The sequence below is a fragment of the Lonchura striata genome, chromosome 19 (assembly GCF_050655825.1).
Source record: "Lonchura striata isolate lonStrDom1 chromosome 19, ASM5065582v1, whole genome shotgun sequence".
NCBI lineage: Eukaryota > Metazoa > Chordata > Aves > Passeriformes > Estrildidae > Lonchura > Lonchura striata.
This window is the reverse complement of record NC_140721.1, coordinates 1,288,310-1,314,567: the sequence shown is the minus strand read 5'-3', so window position 1 is coordinate 1,314,567 and position 26,258 is coordinate 1,288,310. Positions and strand designations below refer to the sequence as shown.

Below are 26,258 nucleotides of genomic sequence, written 5' to 3'. Positions count from 1 at the left end.
TGAACAGCCAATTATCAACTCAAATACATCCTTTAATGAGGAGGAAGGGCCATATTTAAGCGATCTTGCTGCGTCCACCCCACATCAAGGTGACCTAACAGTTGACTGAAAGCAGGACACTGTTGGAGACATTTTGTTTTTTTCTCCCAAGCATCCCACCTCCCTGGCCCAGGAGGTGTGAGCCTTTGGCCAGCGCTGCTGTGAGGCACAGCCAGGCCACGGTGGTGGGAGCCAAGCAGGGCACAGACCTGGGCACAGCGCTTGGCTCGGCAGCACCAGGAAAGCAGGAAAGCTTCTCTGTTTGCTTTAGGAAGACTAGACAGATGTGACTCAGAGGAAACAGTGGCCAGATTCTGGCTGCTGGCTCACCCCACAGAGCCAGCAGACCTGCAGCCAGCAGCAGGAGCGGCGAGCACAGCCCAGCCACTGGCCGCCCTCCAGGGAAATTCATGGAAAGGCAGACACAGACAGGGGACGTGGGGACACTGTAGCAGGAGTCCTTGGAACAGAGAAAAAGAATCCCTACCCTTCCTGCACCTGAGCTACCCAGGCAAGGTGATTTATTTGGGGAGCTTTTTAGACACCTCTAGGCTGAAATATGTCGGTACCTTCTTTACCTGGATGCAGCCCCCTGGAAGAGGAGACATCGTTACCTGCCTCTGGAAATCAGGACCCCCACTTACACTCAACAGCTCTGTCTCCAAACACATGCCAAGACCTCCTCTCTACTCACAGTGAATATTCAGTCCTGCTCACACCCAAATACTTCACAATCTCCAATGCTTTCCTACAGTAAAGGCAGTGAAACTTCAGCCAGATTCCACAGGTGGGAAACCGAGACAGACACTACGCGACTTGCTCAAAGTCCAAAAGTAAAATCTGTGACAGTGTTGAGACTTGAATCCAAATATTTTTTCTAGCTGCCAGGCACTTCCAAGCTCTCAGGTGGCCCCTGGGACCATTCCTCTTACCATCTGCACAAGTGAGGACAAACAAGCAAGTACCTTTTCTGCTTTGAGGCCGTGTAACAATGATGCATCAGTCCCCAAAGAATGCTTCCCAACCTTGAAATGACCAAAAAGCTCCTCACCAGCTGCCTCACATACTTGTTCTTGCCTCCATTTATTCTGAAAAAAAAGCTGTATTCAAAAGACTTTTTTTTTCCAAATGCACTTGGAGACGACAGCTTAACTGTCAAAGGGATCAAGAGCAAAAGCTCCTGTACCTCCATTAAACTGTAACTGCTCAACAATTCTGGCAATCTGCTCTGAGGGCTCCTGACAAGGGGCACACATAAAACACTCAATCCCATATGCGTTTAAATCACCCAGAAGCAGCATGTTTCTGTGACACTGCTCCTCCTCCTCTACTAACCAGATTTAAGCAGCAATTCCATAGGAAGGGTGATTATCACTAAAGTTTTAATGAGTTGCCATCTGCACCCTGCACTTCATAAATGGACAGTGTTCCACTACCGTGCTGTCCAGGAACATAAAATGTGGCACAAAGCATTACAAGGTGATCTAAAAGTAATACTTCCCTTCCCTCAAAATTAATGGCTTGAACTTGGCAAAGCAAAGGAAACAAGGACCGCATGTGGAGCCCTGGGAAACCATGAGAAGGCTTTATTTAGCATCACTGAGACTCATGGCTCTTGTTTGGCTGACACTGAACTTCAAAATACAATTATTAAGCATTAAGAACCACGATAAATCTCGTATGCCATCAGAGATGGAAACTGTGTACTGAGTTTTCAAAATATGCTCAGCAAACTGGCTACAGAAAATGCAATAATCCCACGGATAAGAGCCTCGCTCGGGTTTATGGCCAACCAAAGCAGACCCTTTTGTCCCTTTAAAGTTCACCAAGTTGTACATCACCCAGCCTGGCATGTTTGCTCCTGAGGTATCTGAACTGCTGCAGCTGTCTCGAAGGATTTAGAGAACCAGGAGCCAACAAGGAATTTTTCATTAGCAACGTGGAGAGCAGAAATCAATGGTCCCCTGTGGCCATGTCATTTCAATGGGGAAGGGGAGGAGATGAAGGGAAAAGAAATCCTGACAATCCAGGGGCTGCAGGCAGGCTGCCAAGCCATGGCATACCAGCTTCTCCTGCTTGTTTCAGCCCACAAATGATGTGCCGAGGAATTCTTCCCAATCAATTCCCTACCTGGAATGGAGCACCACAAGAGCTTTGTGTGTTTATCCGTAGTTTTGTGCACACACACTGTGACAGCAGGCACCAGTAGGAAGAGGAGCAGTGGTGATGTGTTCTTTCCAGGAGAGCTGGCCAGAACTTAGTGTGGAAGAATCCCAGGATGCTTTAAACCACCTTGAGTGCATCCCACTGCTGAATCCCTGGAGCTGGAAATCATCTGGACTGTCCCAAGGGCACATCCCCCACCAGGCACAAGTGAGGGGCAGGAGAGTCAGGGCAGTGGAGCAGCCAAAGGCAAATCTCTTTACAGCCCAACCAATATAAAACTGTCAATTATTATTAGTAATTCCTGCTTTCAAGGAAAAAGGAAAAGTAGATTACAGGGCTGTTTCCACTTCTGCACCAGGAGAAAGAGGAGGAAGAGAGGGGAACACTAAGCTTGGAGAAGAGCTTAAAACTCATCCAAGTGAGCAAGAGTCAATCCTCTCTTAGGATTACATAAAACCTGTTGAGTGTTAATATATGCTACCTCCATTCTCCAAACAGTTTATGAACACTGTAATTTTCTTCACTAAAACACTGTCTAACAGCACCAATCCCCCCTTCTAATTATAACGTCTCTTTATGCATGATAATCTTTATACAATTAAGCCCACTTAAAAGAATAAATGATTAAATAAAAAATTGTTTAAAGAACACATAAGGTTGTGATAAAAAAAATGACAAAAGCACAAGAGATTGAAAACTATAGCAGAAATTCTACCCTGAAGTGTGTACTACTGCGGGGAAGAAGCAGCTTTGGCTTTCAAGTCTGAACTGGAAGCCCAAAGCTGAAACATTAAAATAGAATCAGTCTTCCATTAAAATAAAACCAAGCCCGAAAAGAACCCACAACTGCCCTAACAGCCATTGTATATGAAGAGACATTAATCTCCCCTCAATGTGCTCCCTGGAACAAAACCAGTTGGTTTCATTTCAAGTACAAGAAACTCCTTCACAAAGTTTTACTGAACTTCATGTCTAACTCAGGCAAAGGGGCCTCGAGGTACAAATATAGTGAGGAAGAGTCAGGATTTGCTGGAAGGCTGGAGCAGTACCACTCTGACATCCCAGTCCCAGAACAGCCAGAGGAGCCTTCTAAAACCATTGCTATTCCCAGGGGTGCTGGCTTTTCTGGCCAGCAGTGTCATCCATCAAAGCTTATCTACTCTGCTGATTATTTCCATTGCAGAAACACCAGCTGCAGGTCAGGCATGAACATGCAAGGGACTGCACAAGCTAAAACCAGAAATATCAACCCTGCCTGATAGGTCATAGAATTAAACTGAATATGGACATGCAGATAACAAACAGAAAAGTCCTCAGTGCTGGACAGACAATCTCAAAGGAAACAGTCCCTAGACACACTTCTTTCCCTTTTTTTAAAAATGTATATGAAAAAATCGTAACTTTGTCCTGGGGCCCCATATAATTAAGACTTCATTTAATTAAGTTTCAACTAGGAGCAGGTATTTTATGAGCAGGGGTTTGGGAAGCAGTGGCACGAGGCCACCCACCCACAAGCTGGGTGTTTCACAACCGAGGCAGGAAGGGAAAAGGCACCCAAATTGCTGCCTGAGGGTCCGTGCCCCAGGGCAGGGTCTGTGCTTTACACACCCACAGATGTGTGTGCATGAGTGTGTGCATACAAATAGATCTGCATCTCTCCGAGAGGCGATGCAGGCTGTAGCACTCGGGGGGGCAGTGGGCTGCCAGCACTATAAATAGATGGGTCTATTTTTAAGTTGACCATCGCTCAGCACAGCTGAACTTCCTCCCCTTCTGCTCCCTCTGTCATTGCTCTGGTTCACGTCCTTGCCCAGCTGCACATGCAGTGCCAGGCTCCAGACAGGGCAGAGCAGGGCAGAGCAGGGCAGAAACACCTCCGGGTTAACTGCCTGGATGCCAGGGCTGCTGCCCCTCTGGAATCTCCTGCTGCTGCCACCAGCCTCCCTGAACAGCAGCACACCACAGCCCAGCTCGGGCAGGGCTGGGGCTGCTGCTGGAGCTCCAAGAGCCTCGCAGAGCCGCAGGGAGGCTGCGCTGGACTCCAGAATCGCCTCCTCTGTAACAACGCTGCTGCCCTGCTGCACAACCCCTGACAAAAGAGAAGTTCAAGTTTGCATTTTGGTAGAGGTACTCCTAAGAGGGATTCCCCCCTCCACTCCATATAGTAGCGAATATTATATAAAACTTGAAAGGAATTCAACTCCAGCTTTTATTTACCACTGTGCATATGGGCCAATGGCTGTGGCAGGCGACCAAGTTTGCTGTCAGGCTGGCCAAGTTTGCTTTCACTACTCCAGCAGTGCTGCGTGTCTCGCTGGGGATGGAGCAGTGGGGTGAGGCTGTGCTGCTCTGCTGTCCAGCTGGAGGGCACCTCGGGAGGCCCTGGCACTGTGCAAAGGATGGCACAGCATCACTCACAAGGTGCCCCCAGGAGCTGACAGTGTCACCCACGTCCTGCAGCACCCACCGGGGCAGGAGCTGCGGGAGAAAGATCCTGGTGGGCCTGGGATTTCTCTTGGGATGGCTGGATTCTTGTTGAAGTTGAATGTGACACTGACAGCTCACCCAGGCCAGTCCTGGGGACCTCTTCACAGGACCTTTATCTCTGGGGACCACTGAAATTGCAACAGAGCCCAAAAGCACCAGGGAGGGGCCATACAGAACCTGCACAGCCCGTGCTCTGCAGAACCAACTCCCTTGGAAAAGGCACTACAAAAGCACTGCCAACACTTTGGGCTTCACATGGAAGGGCTACAGCTCGAAGTGCAACAGACCTGAGGAGCAGCAGGGCCCTGTACTCCAAGGAGACTCACGGACTGCTCCTTTTCCAATTAAATCCTTCTGTTCTCAGAGCAGGACTGTGCCTCAGCAGGTAACTGGAGCCTCCCAAAGAGCTCTGGCACCACGCAGGCACCCCGCAGCTCAGCACTGAGATGCTCTGAAGCAAACAAACGCTCAGACACCACGTGCCATTCCAGACATTCACAGCCCAACTACAAGACGCCTTTTCCAGCAGTTCCCTCGAAGAAAAAGAGGGGGGAGCATCAACATTCCTCCCTGATGGAGGTGGTACCACAGCTCTGTGGCAGCCCAGCACTTCAGAACCCAGAGACCAATAAAAGACCTCTCCCACCTTGCACAGCACAGTGATCCCCCCTTCCCAAAGCTGCCATGTGTCCTGGCCTGGGCAGGTTTAGGAAAAAACCAAAACCACCCCAACCCAAAGAAAACCAACAGTGACGACCTATTGGTTATGTTTTTAAGCCAAGTTGTTTGCTAAATTGTTATGACCTTCCTCCTCCTCCTCTCTCTCCCTTCCCAGTCATGAGCAATAGGAATTAAATTGATTCAGTCTATCAGTGTTCTGCATCTAAGTGATTAAATTCAGCCACTAGAAAAATCTGTTTTGTGCTGTATCCGAGGAAGAGCAGCGCTGCCATTGGATCCAGCCCGGCCGCGGGAGGGAGGCAGCAGCACGCCGAGGAAAGCACACAGGATGAAACAGACTTGGTCGCTGTGCTGGTATCATTGGGATAATCTCTTTTTCCCCCTCTTTTTTAAGCTGGATCAGTTATTAGATTTGCCACTGCAAGTGGCCTGGCAGGGCAGCCCTGGGCAGCCACACTGGCACAGCCACACTGTGCCCTGTGACTCCGTGGCCACCGAGTTATCCTTCCCCAGCACATGCCAGAGGACAGGAGCACGCCAGCCTTGCTGACATCCCGGGCTGCTCCCCATCCCCACTGCAGCCTGTCTCACACAAAAACAGTCCTAGTCCTGATTTATCCAGCCCGATGACCAGGCAGCATTCCTGGGAGACAGATGCCACGCTCTCCGGGCTGGTTCCGGCCCTCACAACCAGCTGACCGTCTATTTTAGGCTGCTCAGCTGAGATTTCACTTTGGGACAACCGAGCTGAGAGAAGTCTCCCTCCTTCCCTTCTTCCACACGGCAATTAGAGGAATTAGAGAGGCTGGAGGACCTCACCATCTGCACAGCCCCTTGTTCGGGGGCTGCCAGGACGCCGGGAAGGAGGAGCTGGGGAGGCAGGGCTGCCATCTGCATCTGCCGCCATCCCCGAGCGGAGCAGAGCGACCCGGCCCAGCCCTCGCACGGATCCTGCGCCCGCTCTGCCCCCTCTGTGCCAGGCCTTCGGGGAGAGACCCAACGCGCTGGAAGCGCTCCCGTTCAACCCGCGCCCTCCGCCAGCTCCTGCCTCCCTGCATCTCTGGATTGCTGGCACGGCCAGCGCGCTGACCTCACCTGACCTCCCACTCTGCATCAAAGGGCCTCCTCTAAATAGGTCACTCCTGGCAGAGGGAGTAAAGTTCAGAGGAAGCTAAGAGACTTACCGGCTGCCTTAATCATCACACCCCCCTCCACCACCTCTGCTGGAAGAAAAGAGAAAAAAGAGAAAAAAAGAAAAAAAATTACATCCACGGTGGCAGAGACAAAATGCTACGGAAAAGAAAATTGGCATCTACGTACTGTGGCAACTGAATTTTAAGCAGCACCAAGTCTGAGAACACATCTGGAAACACACATGCAAATTCTTCACAGCTAAAAATAAACGTCTCTGCTGTGTATTACTCTCCAGAGTGAAAGTGCTAATATTAATTGAACAGTTTTGTTTTATTTGGTCTATTTTCTTTTTATTCAAGATCAAAGCTGATAAATCATTTTTTTAAAATCACATAGATTAAATTACCCAGATAATTTAAAGCATTATACACTTAAATTAATATTACTTATCGCAAACTACCAATTTGCCCCAGGCAAACTACATTACCGACAGTTTCCCTCTGTTTTTGCAGTCGATATCCTTCACTTTGGAATCGCATGTCCTTCGTGTCACCTCTGCAGAGCGCCACAGCCTCTTTCCCCGTGTGTTTTCCAGGTTTAGGACTAGCAAATATCAAACGAGCCACACTCACAGGCTGGAGCTCTTCGGCTGCGGGCTCAATGCTGATTTACATCAGCAGAAGCTGTTGCCCTGTTTTTCCCAGCAGTTCCTCGGAGGAAAGCTTACAAACTTAATTCCCTCTTTACATTTGCTTATTCAAGTTCCAGCTGCATCTCCCCCTAACGTCCCATTAGGGCTTTCCTTTTAATTACTTTTTCATGTCATCTGCGCCTTCCTTGCAAGGTCCTCTTTCGAGGAACTTGGCTCTCTCCCTGGCCCCTTTCACTGAGGATGTTTTCCTTCCCCAGGCTGCCACAAGCCTTCACCCAGCCCCTGTGCCCCACGTCCCACATCCCGCCCGTGTCAGCCCTCGCTCTGCCTGGCTCCCACGTGCCCGAGGTGACACCAAGAAGGGGACAGGGCTGGGTGTGGAGCACACCTGGCTGAGAGACAGCTCTGCATGGCACAGACTGTCCTTGGGACTGCCATAAACCATCAAGGGGAATGAAAACAAACTCCTTAATTGCAGGCAGGTGTGCAAACCTGTTCCCTCTGCCCACGCCTAACGCGCCCTGGAAACACCTTTAAAGAACAGCAAAGCCTTGGAGAGACTCTGTAAGAGAGGCAGTGGCCACTGCTGTGCCACATGGCAGCCAGGTCATTCCCCAGGGAAACACCACGCTCCTTCTCGGGGCCTACACTCATTTATACATTATACAGGCTCAAATATTTCTCCAGAACTGTGCTCATCTTTTTTCAGTGCAATAGCCAGAAAGACATCTTTCTTCTCTGCTCTGCTTAAAGATCATCTCCACTACCAAGATGAAAGACTGGAATTAATGTCAAGATCCAGAGGAGGAATGAGTTTACCCACATGGTACAAGCCAACAGAAAAGTAAATTCGCCCTCAGATAGATGGCTGATAAATGACTACAAATTCAGGCCAATAGCCTTCAAGTTTTACTGCACATCAGTGCAGAAGACAAGACAGATCAGCTTTTTGGACAGTGCTTGGAATATGTAAAGTGCTATTTAAGTATTATTATTAACACCAGGCTGCTGAGGAAGTCTCCTAGATTTACCATCTGGGAAAAATAAGTGATTTAAACAGTCAGTGTGAGGAAGTCCCAAGAGCAGTTAAGTTTTTCCAAGTACCCTCCCCATCAGTCACAGATGATGCAAAATACCAATGCTCCTTTTCTCATTTCACCTTGGTTCCCAGGAGCCAGGGAGGATTGAGGACCCCAACTTCCAGAACTTAAGAGAAAGGTTCCTACAGATCCTCCTCCTGCCCACCTGGCTCAGGGCCCTGTGCCAGGAGGATCAGCAGCAGAGGAGGCACATTTCCCTGTACAAACCACGGCGAGCATCACACCCCACTGCTCCCTCCTCCGTCTGATGTTCGGTTTAAACTGGACGATTTGTTCTGCATTAATATTTCAGCAGCACTCTGAGCAAGGGAAGGGATTCCTGCCCGGGCTGCACACGCTGATGGGGCTGTGGCTGCCAGCACCAACACTCCAACCCTGCTTGGGGAGGCCACAGGAGTCAGGGAATGGCACACGGAACAGCACGGAGCCTTCACTCAGCTGAAACTGAACCATGGAATGGTTTGGGTTGGAAGGCACCTTGAAGATCCTGTTCCACTCCCTGCCCTGGGCAGGGACACCTTCCACTATCCCAGGTGCTCCAGTCCTGTCCAGGCTGGCCTTGGGCACTTCCATGACAGATAGAGATGCTCTGGGTACCCTGTGCCAGGGCCTCACCATCCTCACACAGGAGAATTTCTTCCTAAAGGTCCTTCTCCCAGCCCACACTGCTCAAAACCAAGAGTCCAACTCACAGCTCGTGTAGATAAGCACAGCTCCAGTGCTGCTGTCACCTGGACTACATTCACTGCCACACTCTGTGTGCAAACCAACTCCAGTTACCTCTAATTCTTTTTTTTTAGAGCCCGTCCCCGATCCCCAAAGGCCAAGGCAAAACTGCACTGGGCAGCAACATTTTCACCCAGCATGGCCACCGTGCCAGGGCAGAACAAACCCTGATGCACAAGCTGCCCTGGCCTGTTTGCACAGCTCTACCCCAGTCTGATTTACACCATGTAAACAGAAGTGAGCCTCCAGCCCCAAAGGATGCATTATCTCAACCTGCACCTTCTGCACCTTTTACAGAGCAAATTTTTAGGTCAAGGAATAGTAAGTATATAAACCTCTCCACTTAAACTGCAAAGAAATGGAAAACACGACCTGAGAGTCAACCAAGAACAAAACTTACTTCCCACCAGGAACCCATATCCTAATTATCAATGAACAAAGCGCAGCTCTGGCATTACAGAGGTTTTCAGTTATCCCTCTCAGCCCTTCTGAGAGTGGCAATAACCAACATTTACTGCTTATTTACTTCAGAAACATGACTGCAAACTGCTAAAGATGCATCTGCTGATGCCAGGCTGGCACAAAGACCCCACAGCTCCAAGGCCACTCTCAGGGAGGCAGAGCACAAAGGTGGGAAGTGTTTTTGTCCCTTCATTTGCTTTTGCCATCCCGGGTATTGAACCTCTGCAGCACTCCTTTTTGACAGGATGGGCAGCTCTTTTTTTTTATTGTTTTCTGAAAGTACAGGAGGGAGAAGTAGAGAGTTTCAAACCACCCAAAAATGGTAGAATTTGTGTTACACTTAAACAAACCTCTGGCTCCAGCTGCCTGGAACTCAGAATCAGGATCTGTTCTGTATAATCAGACAATGTCTGATTTTTGTTCCTTCTCTTTTGTTTTCCTTTTCAGAGGTTTATTTTTGAAAGAGGACTGTGTAGCAGGGCCTCTTCCATTTCAGGGAAAGTAAACAGAACCCTTTGCAGGGAGGATCAGGGATGAAGGAACAAAGCCAGCTAGACTAAACTGTATGAAGGTGAATTTATTTGTCATCATTTGGTCTCGCAGCAGCACTGTGACTTTGATCAAGGTCGCGGCAAGGTGCTGCATGCAGCCAGCTCACCCCCCTCAAACAGCCTGCAGTCACAGCAGCAAGAGGAAAGCCACACTATTAGTCCCAGATTTTGGACAGAGACCTGAATAAGACCAAAATAACACAGCAAATCAGTGCCACGTCTGCAGAGCTGAACTCCTAAGCCCAGCACGGGTGTAACTCCATCCCCCCCTTTATCCCTGAGCTCATCTGACGGCCACGCCAGCTCAAAGCATCCTCTTCCCCCAGGAGCAACCCACCCGAACTCAGCTACACCTGCAGCAGGGCCCAGCCCTGATGGAGCCTTTCCAGGCAGAAAGCAAGCAGGTCACCACACACACCAGCTCCAGCACCAACATCCAAGTGCAAAGGAACCACAGGTACAAAGGATTTGGTGGGATCTCTCTAGGACTCATTTGGCTTTCTCATTTGGGATAGTTAAGGGCTGTGTGCTGCTTCCAAGACCAAGGTCTCTGCAGAGTTCATGTGCTATACCAAGACTAATCCCTGGGTGCAGACATGCTCTTGAACAGAAGAAATAGCAGGGGGAACTCTTAAAACTAGAGCTGCGAAAACTGAGGGAAGTCTTCTCAGTGAGAGGAGTATACCCTGGGTTTGCCCAGAGCATTCAGGGATAGGAAATGAGAGGGGCAGGGGAGAGGCCAACCACTTCTTCAGCCCAGTGGGGATAAAAGGCAAGCATGATAAATATTAAAGTTCCTGCTTATTAGGAAATACTTGGCAAAACCTGTGAAGCCTGAAGGGGGTGTTAAAGAGAAGTGTATCTGGTGTTATGAGAAAGTTAATGAGATGCTGTAACCATATCATATATGGAAAACTAGGTGAGGCCCCTGTGGGCCATTATATACTGCAGGAAACTTTATGGACACTATAATGCATTATTTTTAATGATTCCCTTGCCTGCTTCAGGCCCTGGACACCAAGAAGAGCTTGCCTGGCTTCCTGGTGGTGTTCTAGCAATGACACCTTGCTTGTTGCTACATTTTTGGGTTACTTTAATGAGAAATAATTGGGTTACTTTCCCAGATTCCACAAAGCCCAGGCACAATGAGCAAACACAGAGGAAGTTGCTGCTGTGTGGCAGAACCTTCACACCCTCTGCCTTCCCAAGGGCTACCTATCCTGCTTAACCATTTATCTACAAATATGCCCACAGAAACACCGGCACTCGTGCAAGTTCAAGTTTGCACTGTCATCATCCATCTCCAGGGAGAGCTAGGCCATGGAAATAACCAGCTGCAACATCACAACGATTGCCCCTGCAGGAGATGTATATAATGAAAATTGAAAGCTGCAGGATGAACTTCTTACATACTTGTCCTTTTGGTTTATTCATCAGAAATAATTATCTGCGCTCGCATTCACAGGAGCACATACTTTATGATGTACATCAAAATTTAATGGATTTTTAATAATACTGTAACTACAGCAGAAGCACAAAAAAAGACAGCCATTAAACCATATGTGCTGTGTTGGTGGGTAAGTGGTGTTGAGCAAACATCAACAACATGGAACCACAGTTTAGCATCATCAGGAAAAAGGGATTGCTCCTTCCAGGATCTGAAAATGGGAGCGAGCTCTGATCCTGTGTGTTTAGCTTAAAGGCTCCTCAGCAGTTTCTGAGTCTCAGGTGGTACCCCTGGCTTTTGACAAGTACCCAAACACCCCAAAACTCAGCTTCTCCACCTGTGCAATGAGAGAAGAAACACGAGCACACCCCATGACGGCAGCACGGGAACCTGCCCGTGCCAATTAAAGCACTCCCAGGATTCCACCAATCTATTGATGTTATTCCATAAGCATCAGCAGAAATTGCTGCTCCAGCAGGAGAGACTGACACTCCAAACACTCTCCTCGGCAGCCAGGCTGAGCTAACGAGTCGGTGTGAAGCATCACCATGTCACCAGTACTTGGACTGGCATCTATTTATAGCCTAAGAAATTATATACGTGGTGTCCCCACCAACAGTGACACATCTTCATTCAGGCATGAGTCACCTATTCACAAGCACGTTTCCAAAAATAAATCCTATTTACCAGAATTAAATTCCACACGTTCGGGGAGAAATTGTCTCCCTAAAAAAAACCCAGGCATGTTGGAAAAGCAAACAAGAGCAAACAGGCACTGGAGCCCAGAGCCTGCATGTCCCCATGCTCCGTAGGATCACGCTGAGGCTGGAAACGTTTAAGATCCAACAATGAAGACGGTCGTGTGCTGTCATTACAAAGCCCTGCCAAGGTCACCAGAGCTCTGCCGTCCGAACGGAATATCCAGAATATTCCTGGCGCCTCACGCTTTGCAGAAATAGTGAGTATATTGCAGTTATTAGAGAGAACAGACAGAGCGAGCGCCAAGTAATCCCAGAAAATGTAGTGTTAAATAGAGGGTTCAAACCACAAAGCTGTTGATGGGGAATGTTAAAAACGTCAGCGTGGCTGAAAGACATTTGCCAGCGGTGGGAGTCAAGTAGCGAGCTACTGTTCAGCAGATGCAATAAAAATCTGAGGGTACTCGGGTAATGGGACCAACAGTACAGTTGTTGATACAAATTATATCCAGAAAGCAGAGAAATAAATGGCTAAATAAATAAATAATGCAAAAATGGAACAAGTTCAAACTTCTTTTATAGTAATAGTCTCCAGTTGAGCATAATCACCAAAGCTATAGTGATAAGATTGCCAAAACTAGACAAACATCTGTGAGATGAATTCATCTCAGAGGGGAAGCCAACAGCTTGTTATCATTAAAGAGGCAATGCTCTCTCTGCGTTTGAACTGCAGGCGCCTTGTTACTGCGTTTGCCGAGGCAATTGCACCAGATGTTGGCAGCTTTCTTCAGATGGATGACAAGCACCTGCTGCTGGGGAAATTAAATGCTCGTCGGCCTCCTCTCCTCCAGGGGAGGGTGGGCCGGCAGGGGAAGGGGGGAGTGGTGCCGGCTGACCCTCTGAAATAAACCCATTTATGCAAAGTGACAGTAAGTGCTGGTTTGCCAAGCGGTGAAACAGAGTGGAAATGCATTGGATCTCTTCCATTGCCCCCGGTGAAATCTGCTCCCACCCTCCCAGTCCTGACAATTAGCATGGCACGGATCTGAACTCGCTAAACCACCCAACAGAGCGAGAGATCCAACACGGGCACCTTCACCTGCAGAGCCACCACAGAGCTCACACGGCGGCTGCCAACGAAGGGGGCACAGCCAGCGGGGTCTGGGCACCCCCGGCACCCAGCACGGGGTCTGGGTACCCCTGGCATCCAGCACAGGGTCTGGGCACCCCCTGCACCCAGAACGGGGTCTGGGCACCTCCTGTACCCAGCACGGGGTCTGGGCACCCCCGGCACCCAGCACGGGGTCTGGGCATCCCCTGCACCCAGCACGGGGTCTGGGCACCCCCTGTACCCAGCACGGGGTCTGGGCACCCCCGGCACCCAGCACGGGGTCTGGGTACCCCTGTACCCAGCACGGGATCTGGGCACCCCCTGCACCCAGCACGGGGTCTGGGCACCCCCTGTACCCAGCACGGGGTCTGGGCACCCCCGGCACCCAGCACGGGGTCTGGGCACCCCTGGCATCCAGCACGGGGTCTGGGCACCCCCTGATCCCCAAAAAATACCCATCAGGAGCCAACAGCCCCTCCACTTCAGGTTGCACACGGTCACCACACCCTGTCAGGCCAATGGCAGAATAAACAGATGCTCCAAGTGGAATCCTGCACTTGCTCCTGTCTGCTGGAATTTAAGATCTCAGTCTCCAGGAACATGTGCAAATGTGCCCCCTCCTTTCCCCACCACGTACGTTGCAGGCGCCTCAGTTGGAGCAGCAGCAAATGGAACAAGCGCTAAATGCTGAGATAAAATGGTTTTAAAAGTGTTTTTTAAAAAGAAAACACAGAGCAGCTTCTTCCCCGACATAGTTCTGAGTGCTTTCCTCTTTCTGGGAAAAGAAAAACTACAAGATGTTAACTCCCCTCATACCTGCAATCATTTCTTTATGACATATCCAATACTGCTCCAGACTTCCATGGAGGGGACACCACAGCACAGAGGTTATTCCGTGCCACACAGAACCATTTCAACACCACCGTGCCCTGGGCAGTGGGGTGTTCATTCCTCTTCACCCCAAACCCCTCCTGGATGTCCTGAACACACACAACACTTGTTTGATCTAAACTGGCCACATGCATTTTGGGTGCCCTTCAGATTAAGAGGCAGTTAATCCTCATTCTGCTTAGATTATCTTAATTGGCTCTTCATTTTAGCTACTTTGCCCTTGTCCTGGTTTCTGCAGTTATATTTATAAATACATATACTGTACCACTCTCTCCCTCTCTGGGCTGGCAGGTATCACCAGGACTGGTAATCATTGATAGCACTGACGTGATTCATGCTTGGCCACCTCTCCATTTCTACCCAAACATGTGCAGGCACTTTTTCCCCCCAAGAAAATAATATATTAAGTGTTCCTAACGGAGAGAGACATGTGTATGATGGACATCGAATGAATTTCGTATTCTACGCCTGCAGAATTAACTTAAGTTTAATTAAACTGGTCTCACCTCAATATTCCATGTGTGAGCAAAACTCAGATATTTCACCTCTAGGACTGATCAATATGGCCATTCATTCCCACGTGGAAAAAGCATTCTTACACCTGCTCCCAGGTGCTCTTCTCCACATTTGGAACAATTCCTACAAAGCTCCTGCAGGGCACTTGTGAAAGCCCTTTCCTCTGTGGCCCAGACTCGTTTAAAACAAGCCCAAGGCTCCCAGCCCATCCCTCAGTGCCGGGGTGTCCGTGATGGGGATGATGGCACTGATAAAAGGCTGACTCTCCAATCAATTATAATTTAACCAGCTCTCCTCCCCAAACCTGCAAGCAGGACGAGTGCAGGTTTCAGTTGCACCAGGTTTAACTAACTGCTGCTGGTTTCTCACCAGAGAAGCAGTGCTAAACATGGGTTTCCCAAAGCCAAGCTCTGGGCAGCTCGGTGCAGCTCCTCAAAGGGCAGCAGTGCCCTGGGGGATGCAGGAGCAGCACCTGCACCCACAAATAACTTCGGGAGGCTGCGCTTCCAGACAAGTGCCGAAGTGGAATCCTATGCAATTTCTCAGCAGATATTGAAAACGTCTATCAGGTATTTTACCTGGCTCCTAGTGCTGGGGATTAACACCATCATCTCCTGCTTTCAGCCCAGCTTGCTGGGGCAGAGCTCCAGCCAGACCCATGGGCCCAAACGGGGCTCAGAGATGCCACCACAGCAAACCCAAATCCTCCCCTTCCAGGGAAGTCCTCCATCTACAACCCCACTCACTGGGGCTGAACCCAGGAATGCTCCAGGGATAAAAACCAAATAGGATTAACTCAATTTGTTAGGGATTTTATACAGCCTATTGCATTTGTACAGAATAAAAGCAGGGGTGGAAAACAAAATTTACTTCCTTGGGGTCTCAGAAAGGATATAGGTAATTTCCACAAAACTGACAAAGACACGCACAAAAAAATTCACACGCATGTTGGAGGAGGAAACCTGAGTATTTTCATGTAACTTTTCCCTCCCCAAGCACGGTCCCTGAATAATGATTGATTTCACTCATCTCCCACAGGCTGTGGTGCTACAGCACGAAACCTCCTCAGCACCTCATCAACCAAAGGAGAAAAGGAAATAAAATTGTACTTCAAACTTCTGCTGGGCTCTGATACCGCCTTCGTGCCCACAAATCCCGCCTTAACATTTCCTCTTTTCATAAAACCCAGGTAGAAACCAACATCTAATTTATAACAAAACCACTTCCACAAAGCATGTGGCTTATTACAGACCACCTCAAAACTGACTTCCTGTGTACAGCTTCTCACTGGCAGGATGAAAACACTGGCTGCTTCTTAAGCAACGATCAAGTTTCTCAGTTTGCTTAAAAAAAAAAAAAAAAGAAAAGAAAAGCATGTGTGGGAGGGAGAAGAAATAATAAGAAGTGCTTTAGGCCATGAGGGACCCCTATATCCCACATCTCTCGTCACATGCCAAAGCTAAAATTTAAAGGAACATTCATTATACTCTGGCACATCACGGACATAACGTGGAAACAAGGAAATGTGGAAGCAGTGGAATTTTAAAGCACGAGCACAGGGCAGAGGCGTGCTGCTGCTCCTGTCACAGAACAGCCCCCAAAAACTCTGCTTTTCTTTGTCCCAGACCTATCAGGAGCTGCAAACAATGACGTGTTTGTTTATTGCTGGTTCTGTTTGAAGGAGATGAGGAGATCCAAATTAAGCAACTTCTGCCAAGTGCATGCAGATAACTTAGAAACAAGAAGAGGATGAGCTCTGAGCTGTTCCACAGCAGGCCTAGGGCTTGGAGTGACTCTGGAAGGCAGCAGCAGGTAAAAAAAAGCCATCACACTCTCTGTTTTACTGCCCATTACAAATATTTAGGGAACTCTGGCTATTACAGACTGCAATGTAAGTAAGAGTCCAAATTGGCCCCTTCATTTCATAAAACATAACCAATTCCCAAGTACTGAACTGGGAAATACAGTGCTGAAAAATGTGAAAGGCTAGCAATCTGTCAAACTGAAAAATGACTTTTCTGCAAAGCAAATGCTTTAAGGACAGCCCATCCATGTCTCCTATTGACCGTTAAATCTACATATCAATGTCCAACGGAGGTGACAATACAATTCAAACTCTGTGCCAAGGCTGAATTCACTAAGCTTTCACTTTCATAGGAGCAGAATTCCTTGCACCTCCCGACTCTGGCCTTAGCCCCAGCTCCACACAGACTTCCAAATCCCCCCAAAATGAACCCATGGTGAGAAAACCACCTTTTCTCATGCTAACAACTTTATTGTAAAAACATCTTCAGAGGCCATACTCGAGGTCTCAGGGAAAAGTAAACGACTGGGGTGCTTAATACCAGAGCAGTGCATTAACTCGTTCACACCCAGACAGCCTGGCCAAACAAGGAGGAGTTTTCTCTCCCCTTCTGCTGATGGATATTTTCACAGCTGTCAGGGAGGAGGGCACGGAGGAAGCGATTGATGTAAACCACACAATTACGCTGAAATCCTAAATCCGTGGGTCCCACCTCCTTCCCTCCTGACACACACACTGAGAAAGCAGAGGGACCTCACTACAAAGGTCATTTTTCCAAAGGTTAAACTGATTGTTATTTGCACCAGGGTCCATGTTATAATGCAGGGCGTGGTACAGCCAAAGGAGGAAATTCTCATTCTCACGTTTTGGTGTTCAGGCAGCACAGTGGATGTGCCTGGAGCCAGGACAGGTGTGAGACAGCACCTTCCTCTCTTTTAACTGACACTGGACACTAAGTCAGGCTACAGAAGGAAGAGAGGAGAAAACTACACATTTCCAAAAGCTCAACAGAAAAAAAAATCTCAGAATTCAGATATTATTATTATTCCACTGGTCTGTCCTGTGTCTCACAAGAAATAACAAGTGACTGTACAAAACATTTCAAATCCACAGAAGTAATTCAGAAATCCTGTCTTGTCTCAGAATTTCCAAATCTTAAAAGCCATTCCTGAGGAAATAACATATTCCAAGTGAAGCTGAAACATGCCTACGATAGGTCTGAGGGACCTCGTGGCAAGCCAGGGCAGAACACAAAATTCATGCACGCTGGTCTGGTCCAATTTCATCTGGAAATTTAAAATTAAAAAAAAAAAACAAGTGCCAGAGCCTCCTTCCCTGAAAGTCACTTTAGGATTACTGTGAAAGGGAAATTGAAGAGCCAGTGCTCTGAGATTGAAAGTAAAACATCTGGGGCCACCACCACCAGCACTGACTCCTCCTCCAGCAATATGGAAAAGTATTGCTTGTCCACAAAACTATTTCACACATCTCCTTCAAGCATCACCATTCTGGTTCAAAAAAGGGTGAATTTAAATTTGTGTTTTCTCCTACACAAAACCCCATGATTTTTCTACAAGAACTGTCCTACGTGGGCTGATCTAATGGCTCAGGACAACTGGAACATACCTTCACCAGAACTGTTCCCACCCTGCTGGAAGGACACAGTGGCCTTTTCACTCCCAGGACTGTTCCCACCACGACTCATTACAGTACGGTTTTTACCCAGAGTTCTGTTCCCATAATTTGGCCCGAATGCCTTACCTGGAGCCCATTACCCTATCAATTAATGCCCACACACCATCATTAGGATCCCTGAGCTCACCAGGGCTTCAGCCTGGCCCAGCCCCACCAAGGGGGAAGCAGCAGCTGGGGCAGCCAAAGGGTTAAAATCCCATGTCAAACAGCAAGTCCTGGCTCTGGACCAGAAGGGACATGGGAACCAGGGCAGCTGAGTTATAAAGGCCTTATTGTAGCAGCCCACTGGATTGGAAATGACTTGTAGGCCTAATGAAACAAAACTTTGGCAGTAAAACAGAATGAAAGGAATGAGACAATAAAAGAGAGGAACAAAGGGAGCAGAGTTGTTTCAGCTTAGGAAAATAAGCTCACTTTGTTGTTGGGAAAAGCCAAAGCCGATTAGGATAAACCAATGACTAGGCATAAGTCTTCCAAACTAATTACACAGTTGGCCATGTGAAGTGTAATTGCACAAGCGAGGGCTGGCTGCTCCCGCAGGAGCTCTGGGCACACCTGAGCCCTGCCTGCCCCGGGCAGTGCTGCAGCTCCAGTGCAGGACATGCAGGTCCCGAGAACCCGCGAGCACCCACAGCTGCCCTCTGCTCTCACGGGACTCCAGGTGAGGCTTGAGGAGCCTGCTGCGTTTTTGTCCTTTTTAAAATGATGCCTGATGCCTTAAATGCTCCAGCACGTCCCAGTCCCAGAGCTGCACGCTTCCTCCTCCTCCAGCCAGACGAGGCAGATCTGCAGCCCCAGCACTGCCCAGGGCAGTGCCACGGCCCCTGCAGAGGGGAGCAATGCCAGCCCCACTGAGCTCCCCTGGGCCTCCTCAGCCCCAGCACTTCTCATTTCAATTCTCTCAAAGCCTGCTCTCAGCAGCTTTTCACACCCAGCACGAGGGCAGTGCTGCAGAGCCCAGACGGGTCAGGACAGTGAATTTATTTTGCTTGTAAGAATGTTTGAAACAACTTTGACTGAAATAGGAGAGGATCCAGCAAACAAATGCATTAGACTGTCAGGATCAGGAGTAACATAATGGCTTTTTTTTCTACTGATTGTAAATGCTTAGGGCTTAGTTTGGTATTTAGTTTAGCCTTCTTGTGTCTTCCATGGATTGCTCCTGAAATGACTGGAAGGAGAATCCTTCCTCTCCCCAGACCCTGCCAAGCCTCTCTGGGGAGCCCTGCAACACCTGCAGGTGCACAGGACCAGCCCCAGCAGCTCTAAGCACTCACAAGGCTCATTACACTGTTCTGTGATTGTTCTGTGATGGCTTTTGCCTCCACTTGGGTTATTTTCCCCACTTTTCCTCCACAGCTTACAGAAGCTAAGCATGCCCACCTCCCCAAAAGGAAATCAGGGACTCCTGGGACTGTTCAGAAAGAGAAAGTAATCACCATGAAAAATCTTACAAGCTAAGTTTCAGGAATTATCATTGCCACATACTTTGGTGCTGTATCATCAAACACTTTCACTGATGGTTTTAATAAAGCTTTTCCTTTTCTTGGAGACAAAGGTTCTGGCACTGACTTTTCAAAAAGCTGCAGTTTCAAATTCGACACTGTACCCCCTTCCTGCCAACTCCAGTTACAGGAGCGAGCCCCTCTGGCCCCAGAGCTGGTGGCTGCTGTGCCACGTCCTGTGTTCTGAGAGCTGCCTCCAGCCAGCACCACCACCTCCCCTGGCTGCAGAGCTCCTCTCGCAGCAAGTACAAACAGGATTTCAGGAATGGCAGCGCTCTGTAAGCAATTTTTTCCGCGCCAATAAATAAGCTCAGCATTTCAAAGAGCAAATCACCTGAGATGCTCTTATCAAACACGGGCGGCTCCTCACACATTAATTGTGTAATGCAATTTGCTTTATTTTAAGGAAGCTCGGAGCGAAGGCAGGGCTGGCCAATCGATGTGCATCACTGTTTGCATGGTTATGGCCTGATGGAGAGCCAGGCTGTGTGCTGAGCACAGGCTCTGCTCAGAGGGCAGGAAGGGAGTCCTGGAGGGGCAGGGAAGGGGGATTGAGTCCTGCAAGGTCCTGCAGCACCAGTCCTGGGTCCTGTATCTGAAGGCAGCATCCCACTGTCCACAGCATGTTAACAAGTCTTCTAACTCAGCTGAACCACAGCTCCCCGTTTCTACGGGTCATTAACCACCTCCTGACAACCAGAGCCTGAGGAGAATCACCTCGGAACACCCCAAAACCGAACTGTCCCAGCTGATACAGAGCAGTGCTGTGGGGAGAACCCCAGCGCCTGCACCAGGGTCAGGCCACGGTCACACAGCCAAGCAGCCTCTGCCCCAAACACCAGCAGCTCCAGCAAACTCTTCACAAGCTGGAGCAGGGGCTGTGGCACAGGGCACCTGGAGTGACAGGGACCAAGCCCTGCCAGCCTGACTCCTGCAGGAGCTCAGCCTCAGCAGGACAACCCCAGCTGTGCTGACATGGCCATGGGCTCCTACCTTGATCCCAACTCAAGCAATTTTCAGCTCCTTAAATTTTTTAGCCTGCAAAATTGAGATGCTTGAAGGAAAAAACCACTTGATTTTTCCAAAGTACTGCCTTTGGGAAGGCAGACCTCTGCTAGGCTGTCTCAAGAATGGCAGAGCATGAAAGCAGAACCAAAGTGTCCCGAATCCCCAGTCACTCCGAGACACAGCCTGGCTGCTGCATTCTCAGGGACTGTAAAATTGCAAGCATGAAACTACCAGATGGTGAAATTAAAAAGACTATATTAAGACAACATCCAGACAATATGCAAAGCGCTTATATTGAAACTATTATTAACTTGAAAAATACAGGTTAGTGGAGTTCTGCAATTAGAAGTAACTACAGAAGAAACATCCAAAAGCTCATGTAATCCTTTAATAAAAGGCTCAGCAGGCTGTAAACATCCTGCCGGAATCGAAGATTATTATTGAAAATAAAATGACTGGTTTGCAAAACAACTATCAATCCAACACAGGAACCATTTATAAACTCGCCTCCTCAGCCCTCAACAAAATCCTGCCTGGCTCAGGCTTTTCAAGGCAGATAAAAGAAACATAAACTAACTACAAGGAATGGGAGCTGCTTTGCTCCGGGATACCCTGCTGTGTCCTCACGCAATCTTGCATCTAAAACATCAATTCCTGCACTGCTAAAGACAGGAATTGAGCTGTCAGGCTGGAATCCATGGAGCTGGAGCCCACGGAGCCCTGTGGCCAGTGGGGCTGGCAGAAGGTGGTGCCACGAGCTGCTCTCAGAGCAGGCAGCTCCACGAGCTCGTCACCCACTCCTGAACAATTGTCCAGAAGCTTCCAAGGAGCCCCATGGAAGTCAGTGTCACTAAGCACCAGCCAAAGCCTGGACAGTGGGGTTTGAGCTTTTAATCACAGCAAAGACTATTCTGGCAAGGTTCAGATCTCCTTCTCTGCATAAACTTGTTTGTTTTGGGGTTTTGGTGAGGGGTCCTTTTGCTGTAATTTTTTTTTGTTCTTGCTGTTTTTTTTTTCAATGATGCCAGCATTCTATACATACTTGCAGAAGGATTTTCTAGTAAGAAATTAAGTGGATATTCTAGTGACTTCCACATTACTCTTGCTTTTCACATGGCTCCTTCAGGCATTTTCACAAATTAATGAGCTCTCCAATACGTCTATTTGCCCTTTTTGCCACTGCAATCGGGCCTAGCAGAAGGCTGATTTTATGGAGAAGACAACTGTGTAATCATTCAGCTAAGGGTCAGATTTTTCCTGAACAGACACAGATTCACCTCCCAGTGATGCTTTTTTCTTCAGTGGAAGTAAACAGTGTTGGCAATGTTGTACACACACAAGCAACAAACAGAAAAGGAATCCCAGAGGCTTCAAGAAATGACACGGAAAGGCAAAAACCTGGCCCTCCTTTGAGCTCAGTCCTCAATGCACTTTTGTTTTTCAAAACACACTTCAAAAAGAAAGGGAAGAAAGAACAACTATGTAGTCTCACTTGGGCAGAACTTACCTTGCCAAACTGTTCAAAGTATTGCTTCACATCTTCCACTACTGTATTAGCCGATAATCCACCTACAAATATTTTCTTTGTTCTTGTGACCATCTGTAAGAAATTACAAGACAAGCATATGGTTTAACCAGATTATTTCAAACAATACGTGGAAAAAAAAAAAATTCTTCAGATCCCATCCCTAACCCAGATAATGAGAATACTTCTTTACAAAAGCAATTTCAATTCGATTTGATTAGATAGTTCTTTCTCTGTCTTGTTTTGTTTTTATTTGAGAGATGGCTGAGTAAAGGCTCTCAATAACAACTCTAGCCCCCGGATATTTTTTTTTAATAAATGATTTTTATTGTGCTTCTCAATGCAAATAAAAGTGAAAAAGGAGTCCAAACATTGTCTCTTCATAGCTACCACCTTAAAGCAGAGGTGCCTTTGCCCCTCCTTTTCCTACAGACAGGCTGAAGGCTCCTTGGCAGGAGAGGCAATTACATCAAATCCAAGTGATGTGTTATTAAGTTTCCACGGGTCAGTTTAAAAGGAACTCGCACAGTTACTTTTAAAGTAATCAAATGATGAAAGAGCTGCTGACGCAGCATCCTCCAGCCAGCACAGCCTGTGCCCACGGAATCACCATCCCAGGGCTGGATCAGCCCCTCCAGGAACCTCTCTGTGCCCCCCAGCCCCCAGCTGAGCCCCAGCCCCTTCTCTGCCCCAGCTGAGCCTGAGCTTGGCCCAACAGGGCCAAGGGCTGCTGCTGGATCCTGTACAAGGGATGCTGGATCCTGTACAAGGGATACTGGATCCTGTACAAGGGATGCTGCTGGATCCTGTACAAGGGATGCTGGATCCTGTACAAGGGATGCTGCTGGATCCTGTACAAGGGATACTGGATCCTGTACAAGGGATGCTGGATCCTGTACAAGGGATGCTGGATCCTGTACAAGGGATGCTGGATCCTGTACAAGGGCTGCTGCTGGATCCTGTACAAGGGATGCTGCTGGATCCTGTACAAGGGATGCTGGATCCTGTACAAGGCATGCTGCTGGATCCTGTACAAGGGATGCTGGATCCTGTACAAGGGATGCTGCTGGATCCCCTGCAAGGGATGCTGCTGGATCCCGTACAAGGGATGCTGCTGGATCCTGTACAAGGGATGCTGGATCCTGTACAAGGGATGCTGCTGGATCCCCTGCAAGGGATGCTGCTGGATCCTGTACAAGGGATGCTGCTGGATCCTGTACAAGGGATGCTGCTGGATCCTGTACAAGGGATGCTGGATCCTGTACAAGGGCTGCTGCTGGATCCTGTACAAGGCATGCTGCTGGATCCCCTGCAAGGGATGCTGCTGGATCCCACACCACGGCAGAACCCATCATCCACAGCCTGCAGCTCCCAAAGATGGGCAGGTCAGCCCAGGGACACAAACCCCAGCGTGGCTTTGGTGGGCTGGTCCCAAAGTGACACCAGCTGATCCCAAAGTGACACAGACACACAGCACTCACAGGCCATGACTGAAGGCAGAGCCAGGACAATGCTGTCTGCTCTCTCTGAAGGGCCTGGGGAGGGCTCAGGACAGGCCATGGCCCTGCAGCTGGACACAGCTCAGCGAGGACAGATGTTTGAGTCACCACTGCCTAGCTCTGGGAGCCAACAAGCACCTCAGCAACAAACCAGGCACTGAAAAACTGCGTGAACAGACTGCAAGCTGGGTGAAGAGACTTCCAGAGACTGAAGGGAAAAATGCCCCTAACTCCAGAGCCAGGACATGCCTGCTCAAACAGGGGAAAAACAGGCGCAGGGATCCACCTGGCACCTGCACGTTTCAGCACCTCCTTAATTTTTCACTAAAGACTCTGAAAATGCCTTTGGTGAGGGCCACTGAGGTCATGAGGACAGCCCAGACCTGCTCCACCCTGTCACACACACGGGCAAAGCCTCCACGGGGCTGGGGCATCGGACACGAAACTTAGAGCAGCCCCAAATCCTCCCAGCACAGAACAAATTAATCATCACTTCTGTCCCCACAGCCATGCACATCAACCAGGGCACATACTCCCCTCAAACAGCTCCAATCACACCTTACACAGCCTCACTTTTTCTGTTTGGGTTTTTTTTAAAGTTAGGAAGAAAAAGAGAAGAGAAAAAAAATCTGTAAAAATTCAATTATTTTTTCCTGGCTGCAATATAGGGCTCCAAAATTGAAGCCCAAGCATATATTTTTCTGTAGAAAATTGTCATTTACAAATAAAGAATTGGCTAAAGCCGACTTGTAACTAAAGGATTTTGCAGGGCTGTCAAGAGCCCTCTGCCTGCCAACATCTGATTTAAGATCAGGCCAAGCTTCTGTTGTCATACAAAAGAGGGAGGAAAGCAATTATTCTAAAGCAGTATTTGAAATTATCATCGTTTTTATATTTGACCAAGAAAGAAAGCAAAAGAGAGCTACTGCTTTTAGAAGCAAGATTGAAGGTTATAGGAAAAAAAAAAAAAAAGACCACTTTGTTTCAATAGCTTCAGTCAAAGAAAATATTGGTAATGACAAGCAAATTCACAACACTGTAATGCCTAGAGATGTATTGCGAGCCGGGAAACGGTTTCAGAAATCAGCTCTTTGGTACCAAAGCGAAGCACAAAATTAAGTCTGCTTTTACAACCCACATTTCCCTGAAGAGACTGTTGAATTGCTTTGTTCCCACATTGCCCCCAGCACCCGCACAGAACACACACACCCTGCCCTGCCTCTGCAGCAGGGCCTGCTGCCTTCCCCCTCCTGTGGCACCCGAGACACCGAGCACGGGCAGGGGGACAGGGGCAGGGGGCATGGGCAGGGGGACATGGACAATAGGGACACGGGGGACACGGGCAGGGGGACAGGGGCAGGGGGCATGGGCAGGGGGACATGGACAATAGGGACACGGGGGACACGGGCAGGGGGACAGGGGCAGGGGGCATGGGCAGGGGGACATGGACAATAGGGACATGGGGGACACGGGCAGGGGACAGGGGCAACAGGGACATGATCAGGTGAGACACAAGTAATAGGGACATGGGCAGGGGGACACAGATAGGTGGGGAGGTGTGGCCGTGGGACACAGGGGACACGGGCAGTAGAAAATGGGCAGGAGGGACAATGCAGGGCAGACATGGGCAATAGGGACATGGGCAATAGGGACCAGGAGCAGCCTGCTCCCCCTCAGGTGAAGGGGACCCCCTCACCACAGAGCCAGGACGGCCAGCCACGCTCAGCTGGGGCTCCCAGCCCCTGCACAGGAGCTGCCATTGCCCGTTCCCGTCCCTGCCGCTCTGCCAGGTGAGCTGCTCCCCACGCCTGGCACCTCTGTGCTGGGGTGGCCTCACCCCTGTGCAGTATCAGACAGCGTGTGGGACTGGGAGCAGCTGGGAACAGCCCCTGACCCTGCTCTAACCTGCTCATCCTCGCCAGGCAGTCAGACACAGACAGGGCGAGGCTTCCCCAGGGAAAAGTGCAGAGCCCGTGGCTCTGGCAGCAGAGCAGGGCATGGGACACACAGCCTGGACACCTGGGGCACACCCTGCCAGTCTGAATTCCTCCAGTGGAAGTCACTGAGGAGCTCTGCCTTCTCCTGTGAGCAAATTCGGAATCTGCTTTCTGGAGGTTGCTCCCAACAGCGATGGTGTCACAGAAGCCCTGGTGGGTTTGGACCCTCTGCCAGCAGCCCCACCTGCCCTCTCCTGGGTGCAGCACCGGGCTTTGGGCAATAGGAAGCGATTTGTGTGAATCAATCACAAGCCCATGTTTTATTGACGACTCCAAGAGGTCTGGGTCACTCTGAAACCACAATACTCACAGCTCCGTGTCTTTGGATTTCATTTGCAGTGTAATATATCCACCCCTGGCTACTGCAGGGCTCTGCAAACTGTGGCTACCAGGTGGTTTTGGAGGGTTTGTGTACTGAAGGTGTCTCTCTCTCGCTGTGTAAGGAATTGCCAGGAGAGGAGACCCGAGGCTGGTGTGAGGCCCTTTAATTGTGAGCATCACAGAATTGCTCTGTTTGTACACGGTGCTGGTGCTGAGTTAATCAAAACACATGTGACTACTCCT

The 26,258-nt window shown here is 49.1% G+C and overlaps 1 protein-coding gene across 15 annotated transcripts in view; it reads right to left on the bottom strand.

The window, feature by feature from the left end:
• Positions 1 to 26,258, bottom strand: part of MSI2 (musashi RNA binding protein 2) — a 204,667-nt gene that overhangs the window by 110,220 nt on the left and 68,189 nt on the right. For all 15 annotated transcript variants that reach the window (XR_014949523.1, XR_014949525.1, XR_014949526.1 and 12 more), the window contains one exon: positions 22,181 to 22,273. Coding sequence is in view for 11 of the 15 variants with exons in the window: in XM_021533021.3 (XP_021388696.1) it covers positions 22,181 to 22,273 (93 nt within the window). In the remaining 4 variants the exon portion in view is untranslated. The remainder of the gene's footprint in view (positions 1 to 22,180; positions 22,274 to 26,258) is intronic.